At 45.0% G+C, this 24,660-nt stretch overlaps 1 gene segment (V, D, J or C); it reads left to right on the top strand.

Annotated features, from left to right (window-relative positions):
• Window positions 1-487: 487 nt before the first annotated feature.
• The window catches only part of LOC122438738, a 79,888-nt gene continuing 55,715 nt past the window's right edge, over window positions 488-24,660 (top strand). Inside the window, 3 exon segments of the C gene segment in view lie at window positions 488-620; window positions 751-1,041; window positions 14,510-14,517. Coding sequence covers window positions 572-620; window positions 751-1,041; window positions 14,510-14,517 — 348 coding nt within the window.

Raw genomic sequence — 24,660 nt, forward strand, 5'->3', positions numbered from 1 at the left:
AAAAGCATCAGTCATTTAAAGAACTGGCGATTTGAAACAAAGTTATCATGTTGCCCTTCTTTTAAAACAATTCTCAAACTTCACAGTGCATATATTCAAGTTGCAAAACTCATCTAGACCTGAGTTAGAAAAAAGGAAATGCAGAAAAATAGAAAAGTTACACAAACTTCCAATGAGACTAGACTCCTTTTGTTTGAGAGGATTCTGAATGTTCTCCCTTGCCTAGCCAACTGGGAGGATGACACTTCCTTGAATGACTGAAACAGATAAGGTCTGAGAAGGAGAGACATTGCTCTCTGAGAGATGGCAGAGAAAAGGAAGGAGTAAAAATTTCAGCACCTGCTGATATGATATACAATAAGCCAAAGCACCACCTAAGGAGTAAGGGAGTGAAGAAGGTTAGGCCCTTGGGGGATGTGACGTGAAAGGGTGTGGCTGCATCTTTCTCTGAAACTTGCTAAGTTGGGAGGGACAATGACATCGCTGACAGAATCCTGACAATTTCCTATTTCCATGCCCTGTTCCCCCAACACTCAAAGCTGAGACCATCTTCCTCCTGCCTCTCCCCACCATGGACTCCACGCTCCTCTGCTGTGTGGTCTTTTGTCTCCTGGGAACAGGTGAGTTTGGGAAACATGGGAAACCCTTGCCTTAAATTTCCCGGGTCATGGCTGAAGCTTCTCCCTTGAGATTGTGGCAAGGGGCCCCTTCCTAGGCTCTGTCTCTAGTTTCTCTCTTGTGTCCCCACAGGCTCCATGGATACCGGTGTTACCCAGACCCCAAGAAATAGGATCGCAAACACAGGAAAGAGCATTGTACTGGAATGTTCTCAGACTAAGGGCCATGAGTCTATGTACTGGTATCGACAAGACCCAGGACAGGGGCTCCGGCTGATCTACTCCTCCTACGATATCAATGGTATTAACAAAGGAGATGTCTCTGATGGGTACAATGTCTCTCGCAAGGAGAAGGCAAAATTCTCCCTCTACCTAGAGCCTGCTACCCCCAGCCAGACGGCCATCTACTTCTGTGCTAGCAATATTTGCACAGTGCTTCCTGGCCACCTGCTCTCTACACAGAAAGACCGCTGTGTTTGCATGGAAGAGCGCACAGACTTCCTCAATGTGGGCTGTGGGTTCTTTAGAGGTTGTTTCGATGCTGTGTGAGCCTCAGTCTGAACTTAGGTCCGCCTTGGGTCAGGGTCCCCAGGCCATGGGGTGACTCCTAAACCACGGACTAGACTGATCCTACCTCCCCTGCCTACTGAACCTCTTTTTTTTTTTTTGTCTAGTGATAGTGACTAGCACAATACTGTCCTCCTGGGAGAATGAGCCTGAGCATTTGGGAACACCATCATGATTTTTAATGAAAGTGTTTCTTATTAGCTTACCCACATTGTGACTTTTAATGGTCCTTTGGTGTCTGTCTCCACCCAACTTGCAATATCCTCATCCACTTTGTTAAAGCTGACAGCCCCTTTATCCCGCCAGCCCTTTCTCATCCCTTTCTTTCCAAGCCTACTCTTTAGGTCTGCAGTTGGTTGCCTTTCTACCAAGAACAAACTGACTAACTTGTTTTCTAAAACTTAATTCTAAATAAATTTAATCACCATTAAGTCTGACTCAGAAGATGAAGTTAAAGTAACTGGAGAATGTGATCTATAAAAGTTTTCTTTCACCTACTGCCTGACACATGGATCTCTGCTGAGATCAATCTCAACCTGCAAGAGCAAATAGACTCACTTCATTTTCTGGATTTACTGAATTCCAAAATACTTGCCTGCTGTCCAGCATGGAGCCAAAGCTAGGAACTTGGAGACTGCCCTTTCTCTCAGGACATTGGGAAAAACTCTGACTGCCCTGCGGGGAGGATCCTACTTGGAGCCAGTGAACTCTAGACACAAAAGTGCTTAATCAAAGGCTGCTAAGTGTGATGCAAAAGTCTGCCTGAGAATCAGGTCAAAGCCTTCCTCAAGGGCTTTGTCTTCTTAACTCATATACCTCAATTATTTCCACAGAAGAATCCATAGGACCTGATAACAGTTCAGACACAAAGAGCCCAGTTTCTTTTATTTTCTACCTGCTCTAATTGGGGAAAAGTCATAGTTCTTTGTTTCATTCTCCTTTATGAGTTCTATCTCATCTGCTATCCCTTTAAAAAATAAATCAGTTTTCTGTGGACTTTTGTTCTCAGCTTTTCTATGCATACTTCTTCAGTAGTCTCATCTGTAATAATAATTTATCTTTATTTCATAAACTGTTCAATTTGTCTACTGAACATTTTAGTAGTAGATTTTCCTAGACTTTTCTTCTGCCTTCTTTTTTCCTCAGTATAAATATTCATCCTTAACCTTCCTGTGGTGCAGGGGTAAAGAATCTGCCTGCAATGCAGAAGACCCAGGTTCAATCCCTGGGACAGGAAGATGCCTTGGAGAAAGGAATGGCTACCCACTCCAGTATTCTTGCCTTTAGAATTCCATGAACAGAGAGAAGAGCCTGGCAGACTACAGTCCTTGGGGTCTCAAAGGGTTGGACATGACTGGGTGACTAGCACCGAACCTTCCCATCCATGATCATGAGAATTTCTTTCACAAGTTCCTAACTGGTAAATCCAACCTTTTACTGGTCACTTCCAACTGGATGCTCCACAATTCAAAATCAAGTAATTTATTGCTGAATTGGTTGCCTTTCCACCCCTACCTGTATCCATTCTGGCCCATGTATGGTATTTCTGTGTCAGTGATTGGAACAGTGCCTCTGAGTTCCTCTTTTCCATTAGTCCTCACATTCCTTTGCTTGATAAATCTATTACTTCTATATGGCACATTGTCATAGATTTGGTTTCCTGGAAAATGGACATTGCAGGGGGCATTAATGTGCAGGAAAGTTATTAGCAAGTGACTTATGAGCCACATGGATGGAAGGAAGAAGAGGAAGTGGGGCTGCCTTGCAGCTTCAACAAAAGCCTAAGCTACATCCCCAGGGGGCTGAGAAGTTGGGTGGCCCTAGAACCATCCAAAATTGAGGTGAGGGGCCCAGGTCTTATGCTCATTTCCACTGCAGCCATGTCACTGGAATGGTGGCCCTGAGAAAAGCCATGCCCTTGGGGGAAGAGATGCCTCTGGAGCCAAGACAATCCACAAGGAGGGCGTTCAGCCAGCAGTGCTCCTACACATGGGGGAGAAAGTCCTTCGTGCCTGAAGGGGGAGACCATCACAGTCTCTGATACACACGTTTACCAGATTCAGCTGCTCCTTTCCTCCCCCGTTGCTTCTATTTCATGCAGGCCCTCATCACCTATGACCGAGGAGAAATGCATTGCCCTTCTCACCCCACCGCACCACCACCCCACCCCGTCACCCCCAGCCTCTTCCTGTATCTGCTTTTCTTCCATCTTGGACATTCCCATCAGCCTGATAGAGTCTCTCATTCTTTATTTGGCACACAAAGCCCTATATATATGAGTCTCTATCTAAAAATATAGCCAAGTCTTCCAAATCCATGCCAGCACTTATAGTCTAGTTCTACTGAAGGTTTTGTGTTTCCCTGAACAGGCCAAGCTGAATTGCACAGCTAATGGCAACCCACTCTAGTACTCTTGCCTGGAAAATCCCAAGGAGCCTGGTAGGCTACAGTCCACAGGATTGCAAAGAGTCGGACATGACTGAGCGACTACACACACACACACACACACACACACACACACACACACCTTTGCCAATACCCTCTCCTGTGTCTGAAATGGGTGATTACTTCTTGACCGCTGGGCTCACTCCTGAACATCCTTTCATTCCGAGCTCAGATACTAGCTTAGACATAGAGGCTCTCCTGACTCCTACAGCGAAGTCTCAGCTCCTATCTATTTCAAAACCACCATAGTCAGTGTATTCTTTCGTCATTCTTTCTATACTCACTCTTCCCAAGACACTATATTCTTTCGTTTCAGAGCAATGTCCCTCCAGTTATGTATTCCTAGACTGTACAATGTTTGACTTAATGAAGAAACGATAAAAGAAAAGGAGAGAGGGAGGCAGGGAAGGAAAATAAATTCAAATATGTCTCAAGAAGTTCTTCATGATTTTCTTCCAGGTAACATGTCTTCTAAGTTCTGGAGCATGTGTATTTAAGTCCTCCGCATTCCCTGACCTACCAGTCCTTTTAAGCAGAATTATATAAGAAGACAAAGAAGAGTGGAAGAAGCTGAGAGAGGCTGGACCAAAAATGTATAGAGATGTATGTAGCGATTATGGCTGATGATTCCTGTATCCTCAAGCATTGACGTTTAGAAATTCTCGGCAGTTGCTCCAGAGACCTCCCTGGCTGTGTGCTCATTGTTCAGTGGTGTCCAACTCTGCGACCTCATGGGTTGTAGCCTGCCAGGTTCTCTGTCCCTGGAATTTTTCAGGCAGGAATACTGGAGTGGGTTTCCGTTTCCTACCCTAGGGGATCTTCCCGACCCAGGAATTAAACCCACATCTCTTGCATCTCTTGCGTTGGCGGGCAGATTCTTTACTGCTGAGCCACCTGGGAAGCCCCAGAAACTTCCTTAGCTATACCAGAAAGGCAAGTCATTCATGAGCTATTCTTGAACTGGGAAACAATGGGTAGATGTTTTATCTCTGCCTTCAAACATCCCTTCATTTGAGGACCTGAGCTTATCTACTCCCAACCCAACTTCTACCCCTGTCTTTCTTCCCTCTTTCTTTAATCACTTCTACTGTGAGATACATATTTTACATCCAGTCACTGCTGAGAACTTTTACCAACTCATCACTTATCCAAAAACCTTCTCACACTTGGAACAACCAAAAGTCTCTGTCCTTCCTGTTTCTTTAAAATTCATCAGAAAGAATCCTCCCAAATCACTAAGTATCTGTTCACCAGTTCCACCTTATTTTCGGCAGGTGGCAGTAAAATTTCATTTATTTTTCTCTTGCTGGCTACTCTCTATTTAAGTAAGATCAACTTCAAAGTAAAAGCAAAGGCTAAATGTCACTAATGATTTGAATGATAACCCTTGTCTTAGAGGAGCCCCTAATGGAATAAGAGTATTTCAGGGTTTGGTCAGTCTTAATTATTATATTTCTTCAGGATATATGAGAGAGCCAGAGTGAGCAGGAGCCTATACATGTTCCATACAATAAGTGAAGACTGAAGAGATGATCCTCAAATTGTTGTTGTTGTTTAGTCTCTAAGTCGTGTCTGACTCTCTTGCGACCCACTGTAGTCTGCCAGGCGCCTCTATCCATGGGATTTCCCAGGCAAGAATGCTAGAGTGGGTTGCCATTCCCTTCTCCAGGGGATCATCTCAGCCCAGGGATCGAACCCATGTCTCTTGCATTGGTGGGAGGATTCTTTACCACTAAGCCACCTGGGGAGCCCTGATCCTCAAATAATGAATCCATAATAGTCAAAATCCAAAACCCCAGACCAGCAGCCTCTATGCAAGAATTTTATTGAATGTCAGCTGTGTATTCTAGTGAACTGGGGCAAAGGAAACAGGAAAAGAGGGGAAAGATCCTGGGATTAACTTCTGTCACTCACAATGAAAGCTAAAATTTTTTCCTGAGATGAAACGAAGAAAAGAGAGGAAAGAGGGGAGTGGTTTAGAAGCTGTTTACTGCAGCAGCACCCAGAAATTTTTAGCCAACTTTACCAAAGTCTGTACTGGAAAAACACTGTGGGTCTCAGTTTTCTGTTCTGGTGCAATTGACGATGTAGTTAAAAGAAAGATGAACCTAATATCATGAAACCTAAGTTGAGAAAGTGGATGAAATCTGAGCACCAAGTAGTAAGAAATGAGAAAGAGAACAACATGTGGTTATCACACAATAATAACAACATATTTTCTGAGAACTCAGTGATGGCCAGTTACTGTTTTAAATGCTTCATGCGTATTGCCTCAATTAATCCTCACAACATGCTCTCCTGCATCATGTTTGACTGAGCCACTCTGTTCCCTGAATGTTCTTCTCTCTGTTTTGTAGACTTCTGACCAATTCATCCTTCCAAACTCATCTCAAACATCACTTCCTTTTCTAACCTCCCTAATTAGACAAAATCCTCCTATTATAAGCTTTCAGAGCTTTGGTGTCATCTTCATAGTTGGTAAAACAGGTGTGATTTAATGTTTCATAAAAGAGTTAGAGACTTAAGATAAGCCAAGCAGCTAGCCTGTTGTGGACGAGAGAAGTGAACAAAAATATCAGTCTTCTGATGGGTAGGGAATATACATGACACCACGCTATCAACAGGATGTGGGGCCCAGAAATGCAGCCAACATTGTCATCACAGTCTTGATGACTTCACCAGTTGCCCATGCCACCTCCCCAGACCTGGGAGACACTCTCCTGGCCCTGACTGTGGCATGGCTGTCAGGCTCCTCTGCTGTGTGGCCCTCTACCTGTTGGGTGCAGGTAAGTCATAGACACAGAATTCTCTAAAGTCAAAAAGGAACATTTTTCTCTGTGCTAGGTTTGCTTCCGGCTTCAGCGTTAAGGCCCATCTTGGACTCTGTGACCAATGTTTTTGTCTTTTTCTCTTAGGCTTCCTGGATGCTGATGTTCATCAGACCCCAAGACACTGTGTCATAGGGACGGGAAAGAAGATTACTCTAGAATGTTCTCAAACAATGGGCCATGACAATATGTACTGGTATCAGCAAGACCCAGGAATGGAACCGCAGCTGATCCATTATTCATACGGGGTTAATACCACGGAGAAAGGAGAGCGCCCTTCTAGGTCGATGGTCTCCAGAATAAGCAAAGAGCATTTTCCCCTGACGCTAGAGACCGCCAGCTCCTCACAGACATCTAGCTACTTCTGCGCCAGCAGTGACTACACAGCATGACTCAGGCTCCCACAGACTGCACAAAAAGGTAGTCACAGGAGCAAAGAAGTCCCACCGGCTTAAACCTCACCTCAAACTACAGAAGCTACTGCAGATCTCCCAGACACCTCAGCCCTGAGGGGCCTGTGTGGCCTGAGCAACAGTCTGGCCAGAGAGCGATCCCTGGGTCCGTGTCTCCCAAGCTGGGGAAGGACCCAGTCAGTCAGGACTGACCCCCGCCCTGCCTCTGACTACACTGCCCAGTGAAACTTGAATAAATTGTGTCCCTCAAGATAAGCGGGATATTAACTTGATAGTTGCCTAATAGACATCTGCAGGGGAGCCTTTGCTAGCTAAGAAACAGGAAGTGTTTTCCTTTGGCTTCTTCCACAGACAGTCTCTCTCTGGAAACAGGAAGTGTTTTCTTTTGGCTTCTTCCACAGACAGTCTCTCTCTGGCTAACGGTTCCTTCCTCACATTAGACGTGTTTCTTCACACACAGCGACTCAAAGTCCTATCCCTCCCCCACCTCAGCCCCCTTTCTCACAACTTCAGGTCTCCTTCTATGATTTTGAGCTTGAAACAATAGAAGGATCTGAACTGATTATTTTCACTACTCTGTGTGCGCAGGCGCTCAGTCATATCCAGCGCTTTGCGGCCCCGTGGACTGTAGCCCGCCAAGCTCCTCTGTCCATGGGATTTTCCAGGCAAGGATACTGGAGTGGGTTGCCATTTCCTCCTCCAGTGGATCTTCCCAACCCAGGGATCGAACCCACGTCTCTGACATCTCTTGCACTGACAGGAGGATTCTTTACCACTGAGCCACCTGGGAAGCCTGCCTCTATCTCTAATTTAATGGAATTTTAACAAAATCTACATGAGGCATAAAGAACAGAAATGATGCCTACAAAGAAAACCCTCCAACCTCTTCAATTTATTCAGCCCTGGATTTCTTCGGCAACCACCCTGACCACTGGGAAGCCATTTCACAGGTCAATGCTTCTTCTTACTTGGATGCAACAAATCCAAGGGATGTTGATTTTTATCCGCATGGGACCAGACCTGGGCCCTTGAATAGATCTGTTGTTACTCAGGCAGTGGACAAAAATGCAGTTGTCAGTGACAGATAAATGAAATCATCACATTCTATCAAGTCTAAGAGGTTTTTCACTCCTTTTTGAAGCAGTAGGGGAGGAGGGTGTGGCCTCTGGCCAGGAAGCAGATGAAACAGTGTTGGTTTCAGAGACTGAATTCATCCCAGGGGTAAACAGCATTCTTCATCTGACGCTACCATGCGCAACAGGTTCCTCTGCGGTGTTGTCCTTTTGCTTCTCAGAGTAGGTGAGTCCTGATCACAGGTGAGGAACCATGGTCACTGGCTTCCCAGGCTCCAGCTACAAAATGTCTTCTCAGGACCGTAGCACTGGGCTCCCCTCCCCAGCCTGTCCTATCGTCATCCCTGCTTTATCCCCCACAGGCCTTAAGGATGCTGCTGTCACACAGTTCCCAAGGCGCAAGATCTTGGAGACCAAAAAGGAAGTCACTCTACAGTGTTCTCAGAAAATGGGTCACTATGCAATGTACTGGTATCGCCAAGATCCGGGATTTGGACTTCGGCTGATCTATTACTCAACTGGCAGTGACACCATTAAGAAAGGAGATGTCCCTGAGGGGTATGACGTCTCTCGAGATGAGTTGGAACATTTCCCCCTGACTCTGAAGTCCGCCAGCCCCAACCAAACATCTGTATACTTCTGTGCCAGCAGTGAATCCACAGTGTGGTACGGCTGCTTCCTCTTTGCACAAAAAGAGAGGCAGACCGAGGTCCTCAAGATTCCTGACCCCAACTAGAAGTTTTTCAAAGTGAAATCGTTCAGTCTTGTCTTTGCAACCCCATGGACTGTAGCCCACCAGGCTCTCTGTCCATGGGATTTTCCAAGCAAGAGTACCGGAGTGGGTAGCCTGCACCTAAGCCCTGCCTTTACCTTACTAAATTCTTTACTTCCTTCTTACCATTCTTGTCCCTCTAACTCCGTCCCTATTGTAATCAAAACCTTTGTTTCTGCTTGATATTCCACTTGACTACAGGCTCTTAACCCAATGTGAATTTTTTCTAAAATAGACTTCAATTTTCAGATTCAGATGTAAGAAAATTTTGATGAAATTGAATTCTGTTCAATTAATGAAAAAGAGCCCTCAGATCTGTAAAGATCTTTAAAGATACTTCAGTGAATCTCTCAACGAGTTATCATGTTATGTAGGAAAATAGGTAGGGGATTGAGATGACCTCATACATGGAAGGGCTTCCCAGGTGGCTCAATGGGTAAAGAAACTGGCTGCAATGCAGGAGACAAAGGCAGATTGAGTTCAATCCCTGGGTCAGGAAGATGCCCTGGAGGAGGGCATAGCAACCCTCTCCAGTATTCTTGCCTAGGAAATCCCATGGACAGAGGAGCCTGGTGGGCTACACCCCATGGGGTTGCAAAAAGTCAGACATGGCTGATGCGACTGAGCACGCGTGCTTACCAAGACATGGAATGGCCTGAGTATAAGTAAGAGGATCCAGAGGGTAGTGAAAAGTTTTCAGACAATGTGTAGATTTAGGGCCACCCAGAGAGAGGAAAAACTTACTTTGTGTGTGAGGGAAAGGAGTACGAAGTGAAAAAGAACATGAAATATATTTGTCTTCAGGGATTATTAAGGAGCAGAACTTTAAATTTACTGTGTAGTTCCCCAAAGAAGTGTGTTTTGTGATAAGCAACTGTCCATGTCCTAGTCCTTGAAACATGTGAATATGTTACCTTACATGAGAAAAGAGAATTAGATTTGTAGATGCGGCTAAATTTGCTAATCAGTTGACCTCAAGATAGCGAGTCGCCTGAATCATCCTGTAGACCCAATTAGACATATAGGTCCTTAAAAGCCCCTGGCGTCCATGTACTTTGAGGAGGGTTCCATCTACTCTTACTGGCTTTGAAGATGGAGGAAGGGGTCCAAGGGACGTGAGTGTCTCTAGGAATTGAAAAAGACAAACAAATTCTCCTCTAGAGCTCCGGGAAAGACACAAAGCCCTGCATACTTTGATTTCAACCTAATGAGACCCATGTCAAACTTCTAACCTGTGGTATGATAGTTAATTTGTGTTCTTTTAAGCCACTGAGTTCGGATAATTTTTTAACAGCGAAGAGCAAAACCTGACTCCACGTTGGGTCTCCTTCTTTGACTTAAACCTTTGCTTTTTGTTGCTCTTATTATAATCATACATAATGGCCTGACTCTGGGAACCCTGCCCTTCTGCCTGAATGTTAAACAAGTGGCTTCGTTCAGCTCACTGAACAAAGAGACAATCTGATTCTGCCCACAGGGCTTCCCAGTGGCGCTAGTGGTAAAGAACTCACCTGCCAATGCAGGAGACATAAAGAAACGCGGGTTCAATCCCTGGTTGGGAGGATCCCCTGGAATAGGAAATGGCTACCCACTTCAGTATTCTTGCCTAGAAAAGCTCATGGACAGAGGAGCATGGAGGGCTACAGACCACAGGGTGGCAAAGAGTCAACACTACTGAAGTGACTTAGCATGCAGCACCTGTGAGTGTGGCTACAGGAAAGCAGAAATTAAGACATCTCCCCCACCCATACTGGCCAAGCCAGGCAAAACTAATGGCCTTTTTACTTTACTTCCTCACCTTCTCCCCTTCTCTGTTCTGTAAAAGAAACTGGCATCCAAACCCTGATAATATGATTTTGGGGGGACCATAGTCTGCCATCTTCTTGGTCTGCTGGCTTTCCAAATAATGTCTCTATTCCTTACCTCAACACCTCATCTCCCGATTTATTGGCAGATCCTGTGGTGAGCAGAGTGAGCTTGGATTTGGTAAACATTTGTTACAGCAGGAATAAAAAGCTAATACAGAGCCCTACTGCTCAGCAGCTACAAGAAGAGGGCTGATGAAGAAAGCTGCTCTGTGAGCAGTCTAAGAGGCAAAGGGCTAAGGATGGGAGCTTGAATCAGATGATGCACTTTTAAAGGAAGATGCTGCCAATTTCAGCTGTTAACAAATTCCATTTCTGCTAATGCCTCATCTCCGCAGGTTCAGGATTAGAGTGTATGTATATATATGGCTGATTCACTTTGCTGCACAGCAGAAAGTAGCATAACATTTTAAAGCAACTATACTCCAATAAAAATTTATTTAAAAAAGAAAACTCTATAGAAATATTTCTCACTAGGTTTTTGAAGGTTAATCATATAGTATAGGAAAATATGCAAGATAGAGTGACTTCCTCAGAATCGAAAATAGCTTAAGCAGAAGTCAAATAGGATTTAAAGGGTGGTGAAAATTCTGTAGTCTGTTTCTATGTGCAAGATCATCCAGAGGTTAAAAAAAAAAAAATGCTGTGTATTTAAAGGGACAAATGTGTTCTACTTGCAGGGATTTTAAACAGCTATTTCCTCAGTTAGGTAGAGGCAAGCATGATTATTATTGTCAGGAGATTGTCAGCCAGGAGGAGGATGAGAGATGCAGCAGAGTTTACTAAGCAGAGCCTCAGAGAGGAGGCTGAGAGCAATTACTGAAGAGGCTCAGGGAAAGACAGAAAGAGATGGACAGTGCTGAGCAAAAGGTGTTACATTAAAGTGCAAAAGATGGAGGGGCCATTTCAGAGCTCCTGGACATCTCGAGGATTCTGTTTTCTTCTCACTCCCTTTGTTAGGGACACAGGAGCCTGGCCCATACTGGGGAACCCCAAAAGTCTTGAATGTGTTGGCCTTGGGAAGGAGCAAACAGAAGGAAGATCTGAGAAGGAAGGGTGAGGAGGTATAGGAACTGGTTCCTAGTACAAGGATATGGGGACTCAGGTCAACAGCATCACTTCAGTGTCCTGCTTGATGATGAGAAAGAAGAAATCAAAGCAGCTTCACAGTCAATAGGATAGGGATGGGGGAAGAAGCATGCATCTGAGAGTGAATTAGCTCATGACTCGGTAGGAATATAGAAGCAGCTGCCTCCTAAATATTGGGTTAATCCAACATAGGAAGTGCTTGGGATAAACTGTAAATCTTTGAGTTGTAATTATCCACCTCTATGGTGTTGAATGGAGAAGGAAATGGCAACCCACCCCAGTACTCTTGCCTGGAAAATCCCATGGATGGAGGAGCCTGGTAGGCTACAGTCCATGGGGTCGCAAAGAGTCGGACAAGACTGAGTAACTTCACTCACTCATGGTGTTGCAAGTACCATGGAATTTGGAAAATCCAATGGATAAAAGTATATATACATCGTGAGTTTATCTTTGTGAATGTAGACAAACTGAAAGATTTAGAAAGATGCAATTTGGGATGATAAGGTTTACTGAGTAATACAAAATTATTTACTTGAGGCAGGTTCATGAGAATTAAAACTACTTTTTCTCCCCACTTCGAGAACACTTGTACGCATAGCTAAGATATGGAGGGCTTCCTAGGACTGAAGTAGAGCCAGTTTTGCTCCCCACCATCTTTTCCAAAAAGAAATGGCACAGGGCTGGTGGTCCAGGGGTTAAGAATTCACCTTGCTATGCAGGGGACACTGGTTTGGTCCCTTGTCTGGGAAGATCCCACGTGGCGCGGGGCGATTAAGCCCGTGGACCGCAACTACTGAAGCCTGTGTGCCCCTAGAGCCCGTGCTCCACAACAAGAGAAGCCACCACAATGAGAAGCCTGAGCACTGCAACAAAGGCCCAGTGCAGCCAAAAATAATCTTTTTTTTTTTTTTTAAGGAATGGCACAGAAATAGAAAAAGAAAGAAGACTCCTCCATAGAGCAGAGTTAATGTCATGACACCAGCTGCATCTCCCTTATTTGTATGGAATAGGGACTGTTGGCCCTGAATTCCCTCCACCATGAAGGGGACTGGGAGCAAGAAAGCCATCTCTGAAGTTTGAGATGAGGACCCATTTCTTGCCTGGAGATGACAGCGATTCAGCAAAGCTCTAGCTGTGGCTGAAGCAATTAGGAGGATGGGGCAGTGTCTTTCCTTCTCCTCCTCCTGCCCAAGAATGCCTTGGTTCCAGCAAAGCTCAAGAAAACCTCAAAGGTGTTCAATGCGGGGAAATATTCTCAGCAATCCCAGGAAAGTCACCTCAATGCAGGAAGGACATTGTGTCCTGGAAAAGGACACGATATGTGAGTGGCTGGAGGAGCAAAGAAGATGCTATGACACCCCAGTTATAAGCAGAGCTTCCCATGACTGCGATCTGGAGCAGAAAACACAGCCTGGCTACAAGGCAATATCCAGCGACAGAACCCTCCCATGTGGAGCCCCATCTGGAGACCACCAGCCAGGAAAACCAGACCCCTCAAGCAGCAAAGAAACTGAACTGGCTGGTAAAAGGAAGAGGTTATCGAAGAAGGCTCAAAGGTTATCGAAGAAGGTTATCGAAGAGGTTATCTCTTCTCTGCCTTTCACAGCTCCTGTAAGAGGAGAGAAAAGAGGAGAAGGAAGAAAGATCCATCTAATACCAGCCTTGAGAAAAGAAGTTACTTACATTGTTGCTGTTATTCAATCATTCAATCATGTCCAACTCTTTGTCACCACGTGGACTGCAGCACGCCAGGCTTCCCTGTCCTTCACGACCTCCCGCAATTGCCCAAACTCATGTCCGTTGAGTCAATGATGCCAACTTACACTGGCTACTACTAAATTTAATCTGCTAACGAGAAAAGAGCCCTAAGTCTAGGATCCTGAATGGAATACAGATTGATAAAATAACCCATGAAGTGGATTTGGCTAAGTTTTTACACAGGAGACACTTTCAAAAGATTGTGGATAAAAAATATACCAGTGGATAGTCAAAGATAGGAATAATCTTGGATTTTTTTCTACAGAGTAGAAATGAGAACTTCTGAGATAGAAAAACTGTTGCATTGATGATAGTGGAAGTTTCATGTTCTCACATTTCTAAGTGATGATAAAATATGTTATACCAATTTTCATGATAAAGATATAAAAATACAGAAATAGTTTTCAACTTTGACAAGAGTATGCTAATAAAAAGATGTCAGATGGATAGAAACCAGCAGTCTCAGAGGAGGGCAAGGAAAATGCCAATGACTGCAAGCCTTGCCAGTCCACATTGGCCAGGACCGATCACCTGTGTTACCCTTCAGCCCTCTAAGGAAATGGGAGTGGCTACTCTCCTGAAAATGAGGGTCAAGTAGCTACAGAGAGACATCACAGAAACCAACTAGGGCCCCAGGGCAGGCAGAGCCTGAGTGACGCTGCCATGGGCCCCCGGCTCCTGGGCTGTGTCCTGTTTTGTCTCCTGGGAGCAGGTGAGTCCCAGAACGCGTGGGCAAGCCTTGGCTGTAGCGTGCCAGTTTTAGCTCGTCCTTCTCCGAAGATTGCAGCACCAGGTGCCTCCTCAGCTTTCTCTTGCTCTATCTCCTTCCTCCACAGGCTCCCTGGAAGCCGATGTGATCCAGAGCCCAAGATACCGCATCACAGAGACCAAAAAGAGGGTGACATTGACTTGTTCTCAGAATATGAACCACGAAGCGATGTACTGGTATCGACAAGACCCAGGGCTGGGTCCAAGGCTGATCTACTTTTCAAGGAACATTGGGAATGTTCAAAAGGGAGATATCCCCGATGGATACACTGTCTCTCGAGAAGAGACACCAAACTTCCCCCTGACCTTGGAGTTGGCCAGCACCAGCCAGGCCTCCTTGTACTTCTGTGCCAGCAGTAAATCCACAGCGTGACACAGCCAGCTGCTCTCTGCACAAAAAGGGCAGCCGCAAGAGAGAGCAGGCTCCTCCCTTGGGAGGCCCCACCCAGCCAGGAAGACAAACTTCCCCACCATCAGAGACCCCAGGAGTCCTCCCCTGCCTCCCGAGCTTTGGGGAATCTGAGCAAGGCAGCCCCTTGGCAACGTGTCCCCCTCTTACTTCTGGTACCCATGAGCTTTTCAAAGTACAGGCAGGACATGCTCCCTGTGTGAAGTCTAGCACCAAGGGTAAAGAATTTCTCTCCTAGAAAAGGAATTTTATGCATACTGCAATCCTTCCTCCTCGCTGAGCTTCACTGTAGCCCAAACTGAAGATTTCATTTTCAGCCCAATCACTCAACCAAATTTCAATCCCACCTTCTAGGACCTATTCCTGGAGGTTTTGACGCTTGGGGAGAACAGCACATCTAAGTTGTTAACTAAATCTAATATCTCTCTCATTTCCCTCATCTCTGCAAGTGGTCCGCCATCCAGGCAAACGCACAAGCCAGAGATGTAGGAGTCATTCTCACCATCTCAGACATACTCTCCCTCCATACTTAATCCACCACCATCACCTGCATGCTTCTCAGTATTAAATACCTTGCAAATTTTACTAATTTTTCTAATCTCATTGATAACACTGTGATCTGATATGTGGTCTCCCACCACCTTCCACTCCTTGCCCCCACCCACAAACCACTCTGGAGCCTAAAACCCATCAGTGTCTTTCATTTACTTAAAGTTGCAAGTTTATGGTGGTTCACAAGCTTCTCAACACCCTCCAAGATGCAGCCTTTGCACCTGTCTTCCTTCCTAATTGGGCTTCCAAGGTGGCACTCGTGGTAAAGAACCCACCTGCCAATGCAGGAGACATAAGAGATGCAGGTTTGATCCTGGGGTTAGGAAGATTCCCTGGAGGAAGGCATGGCAACCCACTCCAGTATTTTTGCCCGGGGAATCCCATGGACAGAAGAGCCTGGTGGGCTACAGTCCATAGGGTCTCAAAGAGTTGGGCATAACTGAAGTGACTTAGCACGCATGCATGCACTTTCCTAACTGGAGAAGGAAATGGCAACCCACTCCAGTATTCTTGCCTGGGAAACCCCATGGACAGAGGAGCCTGGCAGGCTACCGTTCATGGGGTCACAAGAGTTAGACATGACTGAGGGACTAAACCACCACCCTCCTAAGAGGAATGTCCTCTTTCAGTTACCACAGCTGCTTTCCATTCAAGGAGACAGAGTCCATCTCCCTCAGGTCCCCAAATATGTCCTACGCTGATTCGCTCTTGGATCTTCACCAGTAATGTTCACTCTCCCAGAGCACTCTTCCTCTCCCTCTCTACCTCAACACCTAGCTGGCGATTTCTCTGCATACCAATCCAGAAGTCTTTTCCTCCAGGAAGATTTCCTCAAATCCCTGATGGGATTATTTCCTCTGCTATGTCATCTAGTAAAGTGAAGTCGCTCAGTCGTGTCTGACTCTTTGTGACTCCATGGACTGTAGCCTACTAGGCTCCTCTGTGCATGGAATTTTCCAGGCAAGGGTACTGGAGTGGGTTACCATTTCCTTCTCCAGAGGATCTTCCCAACCCAGGAATCGAACACAGGTCTCCTGAATTGCAGGCAGACACTTTACTGTCTGAGCTACCAGGGTAGCGCTCTAAGGACAGCCTAAACTGTTGTTCTCGGGGTAATTAACACACTTCATTGTTTGCTATTTAAAATTTACATGAATAAAGGCAAAGTCAATGAGAGCAGGAACTGTGCCTATACTGGTTACTCTTTTCCCTGTACTTACCAGAGTGCCTGAAAAGAGTCCTGTTATATACATAAAGGAATTGGCCTTCTTTTCTATCATCTTCCCAATACCTCTCTGACTTGTCCAGGATCTAAGTCCCCTGCAAAGTCCTCTCCCATACCTACCTTGGGGAAATGCCAAGGGTGTCCACCTGCGTATGTAAACAAGATAAATCATGTCCTCTAGTAGTTTTATTCTTCCTCCATTGTAGCCCCCATTTGCTCTGTGCTATATGTCACCTGACAAGGATGTTGCCTCTCTTGGGTACCACTGTATCCATTGGATTCTTTTCTGTTGAGCCCCAAAATACCTGTCAGCCAAGCAGATGCTTCAGCTTTGCACCTCAATATAGCAGACCCTATTATTGCTCCCAGTGGGATACATCATCATGCCCAGGTAGAGTTTCCTGCCAAGAGGCACCACTATCAATGAAATACAAGAGAAAGCCTTTGGCTCAACCTTTTCTTTATTGGTGCTGAAGGGGCAAGACTACAGATCTGTGTCTTGATTTCCAACGTCTAACTGAGATTTTAGCACAAAGTTTCATTCAATTACATACATTCCAACCATTAAAATAATAATTTTAACTTGAAGCAAGGGAAGGCAGAGGACCTCATCCAAGACACAAATTCAGGCAATAAAACTCAGCTGAGCTTAGAATCTCTCATCTTTTCAAGAACTATGGCTGTAACACTGGGTAAGTTTATCCTGCCAGGCTCTATGCCTACCCTTGCTTCAAGGTGAGTTCTCTCCTGGGAATATTACACGCTGTCATACACAGAGACTTCCAGGGGACCATTCTCTCCTTTTTGCAAGACTTACCCAGGTATTTCTGAACTACAAAATTTGTTGCTCTTTAGGTCCAAGCTGAATTACACCTTTTATTATGGCTGTGCTGTGTTCAGTCATGTCTGTAGTACACCAGGCAAGAATACTGGAGTGGCTTGCCATGTCCTTCTCCAGGGGATCTTCCTCACCCAGGGATTGAACCCACACATCTCCTGCATTGGAGGGGTGTTCTTTACCACAGGCTAATTCTTTACCACAGGTGTCACTTGGGAAGCCCCACTTTTATTATATTCTCAATATAAATAGGATTATACCAATTAAATCAAAGATGTCAGTGGAGACTGACACCCAAAGACTGCTTCCTCTGAAATAGAGTCTATATCCAATAACTTATTCTTAGTTCCTGGAAGTCATCACAAGTTAACCCCATCTCATGAGAGACTCTGAGACAATGAGGTCAATAGACCCCTTTGCACTTATATAGAATCCACAAACCCAGTGCCCTCCATTGTATCAGAGCCTGGAGCTGGCATACCATTATTCTTGATGTAGACCTGCCCTAAGGCACCAGTTTTCTCTTTGTTCCTAGGACCAGGAGAGTTCTGATTTAAACTGTTCCTTAAAGGAATTCAATCTTGGTCTTTCTTATGGAATCTTTTTCTGTTGCCTAACTTCTACCTTGAATAATTGCTCACATGCTAAAGAAATATCTACAAAACTGGGTGGATTTTTAGAGCTAAAACATGCTATGGTCTAGAGGTTTATGTTTCCCCCTCTACCCTGAATTTATGTTGAATTCTAATTGCAAATGTGATGGTGTTGGGGGTGGGGCCTTTCGGAGATGACTACTGTGTGCTTAGTCACTCAGTCGTGTCCGACTCTTTGCAACCCCATGGACTGCAGCCCGCCAGGCTCCTCTGTCCATGGAGATTCTCCAGGCAAGAATACTGGAGTGGTTTGCCATGCCCTCCTCCAGCGGATCTTCCAAACCTAGGGATCGAGCCCAGGTCTCCTGCATTGCAGGTGGATTCTTTAATGACTGAGCCATCAGGGAAGCACAGGGAGATGATTAGGTCAAAAGAATGAAGCCCTCATGGATGGAATTACTGCCCTTATAAAAGAAACCCCAGTGAGCTCCCTAGCCCACCCCCTAACCAAGTTAAGTTACAAGAAGTCTACAACCAGAAAAGACCACCCACCAATAATGCAAGCACCCTGATCTCAGACTTCCAACCTCCAGAACTGTGGGTAATAATTTCTGTTGTTTATAAGCTACCCAGTCTGAAGTTTTGTTAAAGCAGCCAGACTAAGGCAGAATACTACTCATGATTTGTTTTCTTAATTTTTGGTTCACTCACCGTCAATGTCCTTGGTAGACTACTATTTCTGTATTCTTCCATTAAATTGATTTGTTCCAATATTCCATTCTTTTTCTCTCTTGTCATTACTTTATGAACTTTCTCGGAACAACATCATTCAAGTTCATCACTTTAATAAAATTCTCTATTCTAAAAACTATCAAATTCAGTATTCTAGCCAGTTACCTAATTTGAGCTTCAGCCCAACTTATGCAACTTTCTACCTGGTAATGTCACTTGAAATCTCCATTGGTACTTCAGACTCAATTCACCATGTTCTACAAACTTAATCTTTCTGCCAGTCTTGATGAAAACTAATTCATTCAGTCTTGAGTAATCAAGGAGTTTTGAAGGGCAGTCAGAGTGCACAATTTTGTAGCAATCCTTAAAAACTGGTTCCTGCATATAATTGAGTTTTGATGTGCTTCATTTTCTAGAAGAAAACAAAATGTAATTAAAAGTAAATATACTCTAATTGCAAGCAAAAATAAAAAAGAGGAGTATACACATACATAGAATGACCCACAATTATTAATACATGGACACACACACACAGACACACACACATACATGAAATGTTAAATTTTCCCTAGCCATCCAGAATCCAAGTCTCTCTACTTTCAGATGGAGAAGCCACAACTTTCCAGTTTCTTTCTTTGGGACTGACGACATGTTCCTCATGTATAAGAGGTAGACATGAGATATGTTCTTAGAGACATATGTACAAAAAGTGAAAAGAAATGTATAAGAATAAAAGATGAAAGTATGAAGCAGAAAGCGTATTGCAGACCTGAGTTAAGCTAGACCTTGGTGGCTTGGTGGTAAAGAATCAGCCTGCTAATGCAGAAGATGCAGGTTTGATCCCTGGGCCAGGAAGATCACCTACAGAAGGATATGGCAACCCGCTTCAGTATTCTTGCCTGGAAAATCCCTTGGACAGGGGAGCCTGGGCAGACAACAGCCCATGCAGTCACAAAGAGCTGGATATAACTTAGTGACTCAATGACAATGCTGAAGCTAGGAGAACAAAGGCATCTCAATGTTTAGACTAAATAAAGGACACTTACAAAGACCACACAATGATTATGCAGCAAAATAGATGGCAGAACAGTGATGTAGATCTGAAGAAAGAATTAAAGAGAAAAGAGATGTGGATTTTATAGTCATTTCCTTTCTTCTGCATCATACTCCTCAATAACAATTGACCTGATCAGGCTCAGGGCGAGGAGAACTTTGGCACGCCCCTCACTAAGGGGAATCACTGAAGATGGGAACCTTTGTAAGTGGCGCTTCAGTGGGATGAATATAAACTTACAGATTTAGATAAATTGATAAAAATAATTTTGAGGAGAAGTTTAGAGAGACACTAAGAATGATGAAAAATCCTTCTAAGGATCCAGACTATGGTAATAGTGAGAAAATTCAATTATACACTAGTGAAAAATTGTGATGCTGAAATAATAATGTGTGTAGAGATTTAAGAAGTTTAAGAAGAGACAAAAGATAAGAATACACCACTATAAACCTGCGGAGACAGAGGCCACTAGCTGCTTTTCATTTTGAGTTGACCAGTTGTAGATAAAAATCAGGAGAAGGCAATGGCAACCCACTCAGAATGCTTGCCTGGAAAATCCCATGGACGGAGGAGCCTGGTAGGCTGCAGTTCATGGGGTCGTGAAGAGTCGGACACGACTGAGTGACTTCAGTTTCACTTTTCACTTTCATGCATTGGAGAAGGCAATGGCAACCCACTCCAGTGTTCTTGCCTGGAGAATCCCAGGGACAGGGGAGCCTGGTGGGCTGCCTTCTATGGGGTCGCACAGAGTCGGCCACAACTGAAGTGACTTAGCAACAGCAGCTGCAGATAAAAATCACATTTGGGAGAAGGAAATGGCAACCCACTCCAGTATTCTTGCCTAGAGAATCCTGTGGAGGGAGGAGCGTGGTGGGCTGCTGTCCATAGGGTCGCACAGAGTCAGACATGACTGAAGCGACTTAGCACGCATGCATGCATTGGAGGAGGAAATGGGAACCCACTCCAGTGTTCTTGCCTGGGGAATCCCAGGGACAGAGGAGCATGGTGGGCTGCCGTCTGTGGGGTCACACAGAGTCGGACATGACTGAATCGACTTAGCAGCAGCAGCCCTTCTTAATTCACCTCCTACTCCCAAATCCTTAATGGCAAAGACTGTCTTGCTCACCTTGGCATTACTAAAAAGACCAGCAAAATGCTTCATACTCAATAAACACTTGTTGGATTGAATTGAGCCACTTTAATAAATTTAGCATGACTCTCCTTCCTTTATTTTCATATGTTCCCTCATTACTTCCTTTTTCCTCCCCACCATCTTACCTTCAAATCTATTTCTGGGATGACCTACCTACACCTTTTGATTTCTCAGGTTGATCATGTTTCTCCTTTGTTTTAGGTTAGGTTGAACTGAAAAACTAGTATGTGTGAACTAGAATAAGCTATGCATTAAATCATACAAGTGGTGTTGAGTGAAAAAAAAAAAATCACATTTGAAGCTATGCAGAAAATGAGCATGGCTTTTGGTCTTTAGAGAGGGATTCTGAGCATGGGCAACTGGCAGACAACATATCATAGACTGCCTCCCTGGTAGCCAGAGCTAACACAGACATCTCGCCAATGAACTCACCTTCCATGAACACTGGGGCTTCTCTGCTGTGTAGCCATTTGCCTCCTTGGATTAGGTGGTTCGTGGGCACAGGTAGAATGCTCTTGAGCTTGATTTTCCAGACTCCTACATTAAGCCTGTCTCTGGTGATAGTACATTGACTCTCTACTGAGCTCTCTCTCCCAGTACCATCTTTCTTTATCTATCATGTCCATGGGTGCTAATGCCATTAAAGTCCAAGTTTATCAGGTTTCAGGGTCAGGAAAGAACATGACTCTGTGGTGTAACCAAAATATGCACTGTGACCCATATGTAATGATCCAGACAAGAGCCAGGAATAGGGCTGTGTGTGTGTGTAAGTTGCTCAGTCATGTTCAGCTCTTTGCAACACCGTGGACTGTAGCCCGCCAGGCTCTTCTGTTCATGGGGTTCTCCAGGCAAGAATACTGGAGTGGGTTGTCATTTCCTTTTCCAGGGGATCTTCCTGACCCAGGGATCGAACCCATGTCTCTTGTCTCTTAGGTCTGCTGTATTGGCAGGTGGGTTCTTTACCATTCACACCACCTGGGAATGGGGCTACAACTAATATATTGCTCAGCTGGTGCCAAGAGTACCAACAATGGGAGTCTCTAAGCGTTTTATGCCTTTTAAAATAAGGCTGCAAATGAAGAAACAGACAAAGGATTAACCTCAAAAATATACAAGCAACTCCTGCAGCTCAATTCCAGAAAAATAAATGACCCAATCAAAAACTGGGCCAAAGAACTAAACAGACATTCCTCCAAAGAAGACATACAGATGGCTAACAAACACATGAAAAGATGCTCAACATCACTCATTATCAGAGAAATACAATTCAAAACCACAATGAGGTACCATTACACTCCAGTCAGGATGGCTGCTATCCAAAAGTCTACAAGCAATAAATGCTGGAGAGGGTGTGGAGAAAAGGGAACCCTCTTACACTGTTGGTGGGAATGCAAACTAGTACAGCCACTATGGAGAACAGTGTGGAGATTCCTTAAAAAACTGGAAATAGAACTGCCATATGACCCAGCAATCCCACTTCTGGGGATACACACTGAGGAAACCAAATCTGAAAGAGACACGTGCATCCCAATGTCCATTGCAGCACTGTTTATAATAGCTAGGACATGGAAGCAACCTAGATGCCCGTCAGCGGATGAATGGATAAAGAAGCTGTGGAACATATACACCATGGAATATTACTCAGCCATTAAAAAGAATTCATTTGAATCAGTTCTAATGAGATGGATGAAACTGGAGCCCATTATACAGAGTGAAGTAAGCCAGAAAGATAAAGATCAATACAGTATACTAACGCATATATATGGAATTTAAAAAGATGGTAACGATAACCCCATATGAAAAACAGAAAAAGAGATACAGATGTATAAAACAGACTTTGGGAATCTGTGGGAGAAGGTGAGGGTGGGATGTTCAGAGAGAACAGCATTGAAACAAGTATACTATCAAGGGTGAAACAGATCACCAGCCCAGGTTGGATGCATGAGACAAGTGCTCAGGGCTGGTGCACTGGGAAGACCCAGAGGGATGGGATGGGGAGGGAGGCGGGAGGGGGGATCAGGATGGGGAACACATGTAACTCCATGGCTGATTCATGTCAATGTATGGCAAAAACCACTACAATATTGTAAAGTAATTAGCCTCCAACTAATAAAAATGAATGGAAAAAAAAAAAAAGAATCCGCCTTGCAATGCCATAGATGCAGCTTCAGTCCCTAACCTCGACTACTGAGCCCATGTGCTATAGAGCAAATACTGAGCCTGCAAGCCGCAACGAAAGACCACACATGATCTGTGCCACAACTGAGACTTGACACAGCCAAATAAATATATTTAAAAAAATAATAAAAATAAAATAAAATAAGGCTGAGCATTTCTCAAACTACAGAAGGCATCTCAAACTGCAGATGCCCAGCCCCTCTCAGACGCCTCTACCAGTGGTGACCCCACCACCCTGCACAACCACTTCCTCTCTGCACAGAAAGGAGGTCGCAGGAGAGAGGTGACTCCGCCTTCCCGGGTCCTGCCCTTATGGGGGAAGCTACCAACCACAGAAGCCTCTCTCAACACTCTACCCGGGAGGTATTTGGTGTTCCAGGGCCCCAGTTAGTAGGAGTCCCCTCTACTCCATCACAAACAAACTGCCTTTCCAACTGCAGGTCCTGGTCCCTGGATTTCACTTCCTTGGGGCTCATCACTTTATTCAGTTATTTTATATTTGCTTTTCACCACCTGTCTACCAAGAGAACCTCAAATTGCCCCTGACCTTTCCTCTGCCAGGTCCACCTGGTCCACCTCTCCAGGTCCTGCTCTGCTCTGATCTCATGATGGCCTCCTCCAGTCTCTGACCTTTTACTGAACACAACACGCCTTTTACACATCTTAGTTTTGCAATAGTCCTGGTATGGTAAGTTTTTGTTTGATATAAATCTCCCCGTTTTATGTGATGTACAGATGATGAATTGAAAGGAAGCTCTGTGAGGCACGGGGCATGCCTGCGGTCCATGGCTGTGTTCCCAGCATCTGGCATAGAGCAAGGGTTCAATATATGTCAGTGCAAGGATGCTAAGACGCCTTCCATAATTCTAGTCAGAATATATGTTTCTTTCCAGCTTTGTTGTTTAGTCAGTGAGTCACGTCCAACTCCTGCCACTCCATGGGCTGTAGCCCTCCAGGCTCCTCTGTCCATGGGGTCTCCTAGGCAAGAATCCTGGAGCGGGTTTCCATTTCCTTCACCAGGGCTCTTTCCAGTGAAGAGCTCCTTTTATAAGCAGCTTAGGCAACAAAACTGATGAGAAAGATTTCCAAGGGATGTTTTTCACTTGATGATGTTATTATTGAGCAGAGACACTGCCGGGTTCTGCTCTGCTGCTGCTAAGTCTCGTCAGTCGTGTCCGACTCTGTGCGACCCCATAGAAGGCAGCCCACCAGGCTCCCCCGTCCCTGGGATTCTCCAGGCAAGAACACTGGAGTGGGTTGCCATTTCCTTCTCCAATGCATGAAAGTGAAAAGTGAAAGTAAAGTCGCTCAGTCGTGTCCAACTCTTCACGACCCCATGGACTGTAGCCTACCAGGCTCCTCCGTCCATGGGATTTTCCAGGCAAGAGTACTGGAGTGGGTCGCCAGTGCCTTCTCCGGGTTTCTGCTCTAGATTCACCTATTTCTGTAAAACCCTCACCATCGCAGGTTCAGGCAGAGCATTTTCTGGTCATGGACTCCACGATCGTCTCCAGCCCCAGAGAAGAGCCGTGGTGATGGGGGTAGGAGGGGAGTTCACCTGGGGAGAGGACTCTCATGAGCCGCTGGGGTCACTGGGCTCAGAGCAGACATGTGCACCCCCTGCCCCGAAACTGCTGCTGTGGGGACAGGAAGGAGATTGGGACAGAGGGACTCTGTGGAAGGAATCTTTTCCTGAGTAGCTCTCGGTTTGGAATTTCTCTCCTTCACAAC

The sequence above is a fragment of the Cervus canadensis genome, chromosome 3 (assembly GCF_019320065.1).
Source record: "Cervus canadensis isolate Bull #8, Minnesota chromosome 3, ASM1932006v1, whole genome shotgun sequence".
NCBI lineage: Eukaryota > Metazoa > Chordata > Mammalia > Artiodactyla > Cervidae > Cervus > Cervus canadensis.